Below are 9,395 nucleotides of genomic sequence, written 5' to 3'. Positions count from 1 at the left end.
TTCCATGGAGGCTTGGGTTCTTAGCAAAAAAATTGCGAACTCTTGGCTGCGTTCGCGAGAAGAATCCTCCGAAAAATTGTTGGGCCCCGACATGAGGATGGACGATTCCGTAGCCCACATAACGACGAAATCCGGATACTGGTTGTTGCGCCGTTGATGATGATGTCTTATATTTAGAATTAATATAAAGCAGATAGATAGAAGCAGCAGAAACTTTTTACACAGTTTGGACAAATAAAGGATGTTAATGCTCCATACTTCAACCTGGGTGTCCATTGCATTGCATATTCTAATAAAATTGAGTTTAGACAAAAAGAAAACGTTTAACTAATTCGTTTTGAGAATGATGGGGTCCTAAGTCCGCCTCAACTTAATGCTGGACCGGACCAAATGGGAAGCAACTTACTCCCTCTTTCCTGGTTCACGGACCCCTCGCTTAGGGCTTGCACCCAAACTTTTCGAAAAAGTGAAGCGATGGCGGCTTTACGGTTTCTTACCAGGGCAGAGGCAAATCGTCAGATGCTGCCTCACCTCTGCCCTGGGAGCAGCGTGACCGTAGCGGCTCGCAGATGTTGAGTGCTCCTTTATATAGTTCGTAGAACACGACATGACTACGAATTATATTGAGCGCAAATCCAAATGTTCTACGAATTAAATAAAGGAGCACTCAACGGCTGTGCGGCGTGGTGTTGTTGATCCCAACGTCGAGCACGCTCCCTGATGACGACTAGGATTGTAACATGCGCCTATTGCGGTAAACGCTCGACGAATCTGGAACCTGGCCGCAGTTGTTATTTCTTAGTAGGAGCGGATGACAAGAAGGTTCATTTCCTCAGTCCTCTTCATCCACTGCCTATGGCAACCCGCCGAAGCGGTCTCTACAGATTGTAGCGAAACAGTTGCACCATAGTTAACCTTACTACTAGTATTGATTTTTGTGTGATAGGTTCCTGGCTGAACTATTATTTGGATGTGAAACAAGTTTATCAAAATAGGTCCGCTTCGGTTGATTACTTTCGTTTTTAAGGCTTTGTGTAAAATATAACCTTATTAAAATCGATTCACTGTCTGAAGATTGAAGATAATCCCTTCTAGAACATTGTTCAAATTTTAAAAAAGAAAAATATATATATTCCGATCTTAGAAGAATGTGGCCAAGTTTATATAACAAAAAAGAAAAGGCAAACCATTTAGCAAGTACATTCGCTAAAAGCTTTCGCAAAAATGAGGACATTTATAATGCGATAACAGAAACCGAAGTTGAAGGAATAATGCCCATGGATTAAATCGAAGATTATATGGGGTATAATCAATTGATGAATTATTTAAAATATAATATAAGAGTTAATTAATAAAAAAAAATATTACATTGGTGACCCCGAGTGCGGCCGAGGCGTGTGCTGATACCATCGTAAGTTTACAGAGCAGGCCGCTAAATGTACCAGCCTATACGCTTTTCTCGCGAATTCAAAAACTGAGTCCCTTCAGGAACGCGGCGACGCGAGGTCTACCCGAAGCGAAGCAACACTTCGCCTAACAATATACGACCACCTTATTAGGCGCAATTATCTAATGGACACGGGCGCAGAGGTTTCAATTTTTCAATTCTCCTCGTCCCCAGATTCAACAAACTTTTTCATAAGTAGCTGAAATTAGTGGCAGCAAACTCCATACCCATCACAATTTACAACTAGAGGCAACGATTCTTGGCTTGCGTAGAAGTTTTTCACGGCGCTCCGATTATGCTGACATCAGTGTCCCACTTCCAGACTTCCTGTGCCACCATGAACTGCTGATGGATATGCAGCATGGGTCTCTGATAGACCCCACAACCTTACGTAGGTCGTCAGGTGATTTGAATTTGCTTATCCAACACCGTTTCTATCGGTTTTCAAGACGTTGCCGACCCACGTACCGCGACATCACTACCAAGCGTAGGCTCTCTGAGCCAGTTAAGTATGATGCACCAATACTACTGGCGACCCAGTCTTCTCGAAGAGGCGTCCTTTACCACCCCAGAAGTTCGCTGTTGTACGGAAAGAATCTGTTCAGTTACTTAAGCAGGGTATATGTAGACCTTCCAACCGCAGTTGGTCATCTCCACTCCATATAGTTCCAAAGCCTAACGCGAATGGCAGCCTTGTAGAAAAAAAAGCCTGAATGCTCAAACGATTCCGGACCGGTACCCTATTCCACTCACCCAAGACTTTGCGCATTATTTAGCAAACTGTCGTGTTTTGTCGACATTGATCTCGCCAATGCTAACCATCACATCCCGATAGCTCCCCAAGATATTCCAAAGACAACAATTTGCACACCTTTCGGACTCTTCGAGTTCACACGGATGACTTTTGACCTTTGGAATGTGGTGCAAACATTCCAGAGATTCATCCACTTTGTACTACGAAATTTGGACTTCTGTTTCGTCTACTTGAATGACACCCTGGTCGCATCTTCCACCAAATCCGAGCATTTGGCACATCTGAAGTGCATTTTCCAAACGTTGAAAAGTACAAATTTCTCCAGCAGCAGGTAAAATTTCTAGGCAATTCCATCAATCCTGACGGCATACAACCCGAACTAGGCAAGGCACTAGCAAAGGCTTTCAGCTATCAAAACCGGTCAAAGATCTTAGAAAGTTCTTGGGTATCGTAAACTCCTGTCGTCCTTTTATCACTCACCATCAGGTTTTACTTAATTTCCTGTATCCTAAAAATCGCGGGAGATTGTTTCGTCTCCAGGAGCCATCCAAGCGTTTGAAACAAACAAGCAACAGCTGGTAGATGCTACTTATCTGGCATTCCCTCAACGGGATGCACCCCTAACCGAGTTCGTTGCTGGCTCGGACAGCGCAGTAGACGCTGTTCTTCACCAGATGGTGAACCAAAGCTGCCAACCATTGGGTTCCTTCCGAAATCAGTTGAATCTCCCCCAACGGGATTACAGCGCCCACCATCGTGAAATACTGACCACGTATCTGAGCATCAAGTACTTTCGTTCACCGTGTTCAAGGACCATAAGTCTCTAACTTTTGCCTTAAGGCAGAAGCCCGACAAAGCCGTCTCTTGTCAATTTCGGTACTTAGATTACACCAACCAGTTTACATTGGACATTAACATATGTTTTGTAAAGGCCACCTAGTCGTTGACGCATTGTCTCAAATCTTCGAGATCAACATCCCAGCCACAGTCGATTTTTCGGCAATAACTGTGTCCTAGAAGGATGACGTAGTTCTTCAGAGCCTGCAGTTGGACTTCAGATACAAGTTTATTATCTTCGACTCACCTTCCCTTATCTGCAGGGAAATCTATGAAAAGGGACCTAAACCATATTCTGACGCATGAACAAGGACGTAAATTCTTGGACCAGAGGAGGTCGCATGCCAAAGATGTAACGTGTATTGCATAACTCAACAAAGGGTTTCCACACCATATATCTCGACATTGTAAGTCCTTTGTGAAATTCGCACGACTATAGGCATTATTACACGATCATTCATCGGTTCATGCAGTGACCTGAGGCAATACCTCTGAAGGGCATTCCAGTACATTTATATGTTGAGGCCCTCCGTCGAGAGTGAATTCCGCAGTTTGGTGTTCCCCCAGTACTCATCACATAAAAGGAATGCAATTCCAACCCACTCTTTTCTCAGAACTGGGAAAGCTCCTTGGATTCAAACGCCAACGGGCAAGCGTATAACATCCTCACTCTAATAGGATGCTAGAACATTGGCATCGGACTCTAAAGGCAGCCATTAGGGCGCGGTTTTTCCTTTGGTTCTGCGATTCCGCGATTACCTGGCCTCGACAAGAGACAAGAGAAACGGGATCGGAGAGACTGGATTGCTGCTACAGGAGGCCGTTCTCAGATTGAAGCTGCCTTCGCCATCTCGTCACCTGTGGACAGCGGTCCACGCCCCTGGGAGCTTGAAGTCTGCACCCATGTTCTGGTGAGGACTAATGCTACTCTGAGGCCACACAGCCACCATACGAAGGTCTCTATAAGGTCCTCGAGCGTGAGGAGCAAGCGTTCAGTTTGGACGTCTGTAGGAAAGCCAAGGCGATCTCCTTAGACAGACTGAAGCCTTTCTTCTAGGAACGCCGCAAACAATTTGGATTTAAGCAAAGCCATCAACAACCCATTAACTAAACGCTGTGAGAAACGCAATTGAATCAACTTTGAGTGCAATACTATAACCTTAGTGTCCCCTGACATACAAAGAGCTTTTGATAGCCTTTGACTCCACGATTTGCTATCTCTCTGTCTCTCTCTGAAGGTAGATTTTATTAATCTTGGGAGGAATTTCTTTAGTTGTAGATTATTCAGGGTATGCATATACAATAACCTTTCGGAGACTGGAAATATTAGGGCAGGAGCTCCACAAGTTTCAAAACTGGTTCCGCTGCTGTTATTTTCCTCGGTCACACTGTATACAAGTAACAGTTTTTACGAACGATACGGCAATTTGGATGGCAATATCCAAACAACTGGTAAAAACCGAATAGGTACCATATTAGAATATTTAAAAAGCGGAAAAGTAAAATTAACAATGAGAAACACAAACATCCTTTTTACTAAACAGATCTATTCCTTATATCCCTAGCACAGAGCTATCTATAAATGGTTGTAAAGTAAAATGAGCTAAACAGCTCGAATATTTGAGGTTTACATTTGACAAGTCTTGAATATCTATCTAACAAGTCCCAGTTATTAGCACTGATGAAGAGAACAAGTGGTTCCCGAAATATCGGTATTTGCAAAATAAAAACCAACGCTAGCGAATAGGAAAAACAAGTTTTTATTATTTCAAAAAATTATCGCTTGAAATACCAAGTAATTACACTCAGATTGTATGATAGGATTTCACTTGTAAATAATCCGTTAATAACTTCTATGAAGTAGACAATTAGTTTGTTAAGACTAAACAGGTTAAGTTGGGATAAGTTTTAATTTTACTTAAAGTTCAAGAGGTTTTTGATTGCCATTTTTCTCTAATTATACATGCATACATAAAGATAGTTTAGTTTAGTATACCGTAGCCGTAGCTCTGAGCACTCAGGCCTTTGCCAAGCCCATTGCACTATTCCCGTAAATGGCCTATTCAATGACTTCTCGCCTACGGCGTTCTCGGGCTTTAGCGAATCTGAGAACATTCTCCAGAACCAGAGAGTGTATAGATTCTTCAATGAACAAAACCTTATCAGGGTGTCTTTGTCTGTGATCTGAGAAAGCCGGCAGCTGCATGGAAAGTGCAGGGCCACAACCCCATCTTTTCCATATGGTAAAATAAGGAGCTGTGCCCTGTTAGAAGTGGGTTTTCATGTCCCACTTCTTGAGGGATAACAGAAATGCCGTTCTACAGACTCCAGGTTCTTTTACAAGGATTTTTCCCTACCAGCAAGAGCTCGAATTTCTCCACTCAGTTGTGTGAACCCTTGCAACTTCACCCTTCAGAATATACTTGACAAAAGATGGCCGGCTGCCAAAAGCTGGTTCTTGCCCCATCATTGTGGATCCAGGCCCTTGGCGAGCCAGTCTGTCAGCTTCCTCGTTACCAGCGAGTTTGAGTGCCCTGGCACCCACATCGAGAATGTTTCGTTCAGTCGGCCAACTTTCATTAACACCTGATGACAACTTCACACCAACTGGCTTGATATGTCGTTACTGTTTAGTGCTGATAATGTTGCTCGACTGTCGGACTGTCGGGCAACGGTGCGACACCTCCATTTTTGTCCCAGACATTATTCTGCTGCCAGTGAAATAGCATATATCTCCGCCTGGAATATGTTCGTCATTTCTTCCGAGGGGTTGGACCGCTTCCATAATCGGATTTCCCGAAAACACCCCTGTGTCCGATCCGTCTTCCGTGTCTACCTGAATCTGAAAAGACTCATGGCCATTTATCGACCATTACGCTCTATTGGAGACTACAACAGTGTATGTCTTTTCAAAGACGAATCTGGAAAGTATATGATCGGCTGGCATCAGAGCTACTGGATGTTTGTCCAAGAATGTCCAGAGACGCGTGACCGAGTGATTGGTCGCCTTTCCACTCTACAATGATATCGAATCTATTGCGCCATTGGCCGCTTTCCGTTTCACCCCAAATGAGTGTGGGGTAGATTTAGGATGGCTTCGCGTGCCTCAGTTGGCGTAGTACTCATTGCTCCAGAAATGCTTAGGCAACCGAGCCCAGCATGTGAAGGATTCAACTGATTACCAGCGGCTCAATTCCATGCTGTCCAGCTGCATCAAAAATCGCCGCGAATGAGGGATTATCGAAGGCACCTACGATGTTCATGAATGTGCCTCAGGCGTATTGTGTTTCGGACATCGCTTTTTTCACTTTTTTCTGTCAGCTCAAGGAGTACTGTCTCCATGGATTTGTCTTTCTGCCTACGGTCAAGTGGTCACTTAGGAATATATGTATCCTCTATGAACCAATCTATTAGTCTTTCTAGTTCTTTTAGTAGAAAGTTAAGCTGATTCGTCAGAAGCTTTTTGATACTACTTTGCATGTCAGATTGCAGTCTTGGTCGAGGGCTGTATGCACCTGTCGATCCCAAGATAAGATGGTTTGCCGTTTATTTATCGCTTTCTGTGTACTTCCCGCGCTGTAAGGTAAATAACCCAGCTTCTTGCTACGTTTTTTTTTAACAAGGATCCGCTTCAGCTTTGAGGTTGCCTCAAGAGAGCTAGTCTCTTCACAAAAGCATCTCCATGATGATCAGTCTAGTCATTAAGGCTTTCAACCTTCAAATTCTTGCAGTCAGGATCGATTGACATGAAATTGAGAGAGGGGGTAGAGGTAACATAAGAAATAAAAGTTATATATCGCCGATGTGCGCCTCCCTCCGGATCAATTCTAAGTAAAAAATGTTTAGTAAAAATTTTTAGGAGAAGTAGTAGTTTTCGAGTTATCCATGTTTAATTTAAACCTATCGTTTTTTTCATCGAAAAAAATTTCAACCGTATTTTGTAAGCAAATCTGTCTAAAGAAATACTTTCAATATTAAATAATACAAAATCAATAACTTTCAGTGGAATATGGTCTAAAACCCTTTGAAATCCCTCTATATTTTTAAAAAAACGTATGGTAGAAGTCAGTGCGTTAAATAATAACCGAGATATGGTCAAAATAAAGTAAATACCTGAATTTTTTAGCTTTAATGACTGGGCTAACAGATAAGTTCAAATTGCGAGTATGCAACACTTACAATTGCAAGATGTGAAGCTAACTTAATTGGAGTTTTAATTTAAAAACAGTATAACATAAATTCTTGGCATCAAATTACAAATCAACATATCGATTTCATTTTATGAATAAACATGTTAAACTTTGTCAAAGAAGAAATTTTATTCGGATATGCATAAGAACTAATGATTCAGATTATTCGATTTTTTCACAGATATTGCACATGTTCGAAATTTTGTAATCACCCTACTTCTGTCTTCAGAACTACCAACGAAACAAATAGTGAGCTGTCATTTATGGTTGACGCGTGTCAAAAACTCATACAAGAACTGTCATTCCAGTGGACGTACACATTTCGTCTGTTTTCCACATTTTTCTGCAGGCAGAGCATTAAAATTCTGTGAAATATGGCTGCGTCGATGCCCATCAAAACTAATTGGACGCCCGACAAGAAGCACAGCGACCGCGAAAGGTAAATTCTTCAATAATCCGCCTCAAAGATCAACACAAGATAACGTCGCTGTTCTTGTCTTAGGTGGATCTGCATTTACCCAGCCTACATAAACGCTAAAAAGTCGAGGCAGGAAGGACGTAAACTTCCAAAACAGTATTGCGTCGATAACCCGACCTACGTTGAAATTCAGGACGTATTGTCAGTGACGAACTTGCGAGTAGGAGTCGAGAATAAATTGTATCCACGTGAACGGAGCAAGGTGAGGCGTTCCTTGACAATTCACGAGTCAATTCTTTAGTTAACAAACGGAAATTGTGCTTGATTTGTGTACACGTTTTGGGTATATTCTCGAAGAAAGTACTACTTGTAATTTTGGTTCCCGACAACTTTACTTCGATTGCTGTCAGCCCGGGTTTGATTAATTGTCATTTACCCCTGAACTATCTGGAACTCTTCCGATTTTACTTTTCCGGTTCCTCCGGGTCCCTTCTAGCTGTAAAATTACTTACTTGACTTCTCATCCTCAGGAACTCCTGTACCGCGGCAGAATTCGTGTTCAACTGAAAAATGACGACGGCACCCCCTTCAACCCCGATTTTCCAACACGAGATAGCCTTTTGCTCCATTTGGGTACGAAAATTCCGCTCCTGAAATCGCGGCAAAACAAAACGGCTGAAGAACGTCAACCCCAGCAAGCGCAGTCAAGTTCCGGCGCTCACAAGAAAGGCAAAGGCAAAAGACGGTAGGGAAGGAAGCACTGATCGGATCTCCATGGAAATCACGATTCAACAGGACACGGAAAGTGAGAGCGGTTGGGAATTACTTGTTTTTGGCTTTGTGCTGCGAGCGGTGATAACAAGAGCGAGTTTTGTTCATTTCAATTTTTATTGCAATAAAACTGTACAGTAGAAACTTAGCTGTTACTTTTCTATTTTACTTACACATAAACTGTTAACTTAAAAGGTGAATAAAGGCTGCACAGGAAGCGGTGGCGGTTTTGGTATTGCGGCGGCAGCCGCGATGCCCCCTGCTGCAGCTCCGGCTCCGATCAAAAATGGTCTCGTGGCTGCCAATCGGGCTCTTAAACGTGCTAAGGCTGCTTCGTATTGAGCTCGGATTGTGGTTAGAGTGAGTCGTGATTTGGCACGGGCAGCCGGCAGGGCTAGTGCGAGAGGAATGCCTACGGTCGGGGCGTCAACATTTGTTTCAGATTCCTCGGCAGCCGCGGGCACTTGCTCCCCATCCGTACCGCTGGGCGCATCATTTTCGGGTGGAGATTGCTGCGGGGCGCCTACAATTGGCTCTTCTTCTGGAGGCGCGGGCTCCTCACCTCCATCTTCAGCCTGCCTCCTAGATCGCTTTTGCTGTGGCTTGTACAGGACTATCGTTTTCCTCTTATTCTGGGCGTCGTGCTTCAAGCACTGCTGATATATCTCCTCGAACAGTAGAGCACTGCGCATGAAGCGATTCCCGCTCGGACCTTGGATTAGAACTTCGAACGGAAACCGAAGCTTTTTGCATTTATTGTGCATAGTGGCCAGGCACCTGATGTCCTCCTCGTTCTCACTGTCGCACTCACAAATGCACTCCTCCCCACAGTAGTATCCGCGGCATCGACAATCCCCACACACGGATTTGCAGTTAATCGCGTTCTGCAGCTCCTGATTACTGCTGGCTCGTGCGTCCGCTGCAGCCAAAGCGAAGATGGCGATGGCCAAAAGTAAGATCGGTAACCGTTGCATTGCG

General features: G+C 43.6%; 2 protein-coding genes across 2 annotated transcripts; one reads left to right on the top strand and one right to left on the bottom strand.

Annotated features, from left to right (window-relative positions):
* Positions 1-7,488: 7,488 nt before the first annotated feature.
* LOC119647987 (signal recognition particle 19 kDa protein) lies at positions 7,489-8,565 on the top strand. The gene is made up of 3 exons (XM_038049372.1): positions 7,489-7,667; positions 7,731-7,908; positions 8,177-8,565. Exons 1-3 carry the CDS (start codon positions 7,603-7,605, stop codon positions 8,393-8,395), a joined length of 462 nt encoding a protein of 153 aa, XP_037905300.1. The 5' UTR covers positions 7,489-7,602; the 3' UTR covers positions 8,396-8,565.
* A 40-nt stretch (positions 8,566-8,605) lies between these two features.
* On the bottom strand, positions 8,606-9,395 carry LOC119648534. Its single transcript, XM_038050302.1, has one exon. It carries the CDS (start codon positions 9,389-9,391, stop codon positions 8,606-8,608), a length of 786 nt encoding a protein of 261 aa, XP_037906230.1. The 5' UTR covers positions 9,392-9,395.

This window comes from Hermetia illucens, chromosome 2 (genome assembly GCF_905115235.1).
Source record: "Hermetia illucens chromosome 2, iHerIll2.2.curated.20191125, whole genome shotgun sequence".
NCBI classification, from domain to species: Eukaryota; Metazoa; Arthropoda; class Insecta; order Diptera; family Stratiomyidae; genus Hermetia; species Hermetia illucens.
This window is presented reverse-complemented; position numbering and strand designations above follow the sequence as displayed.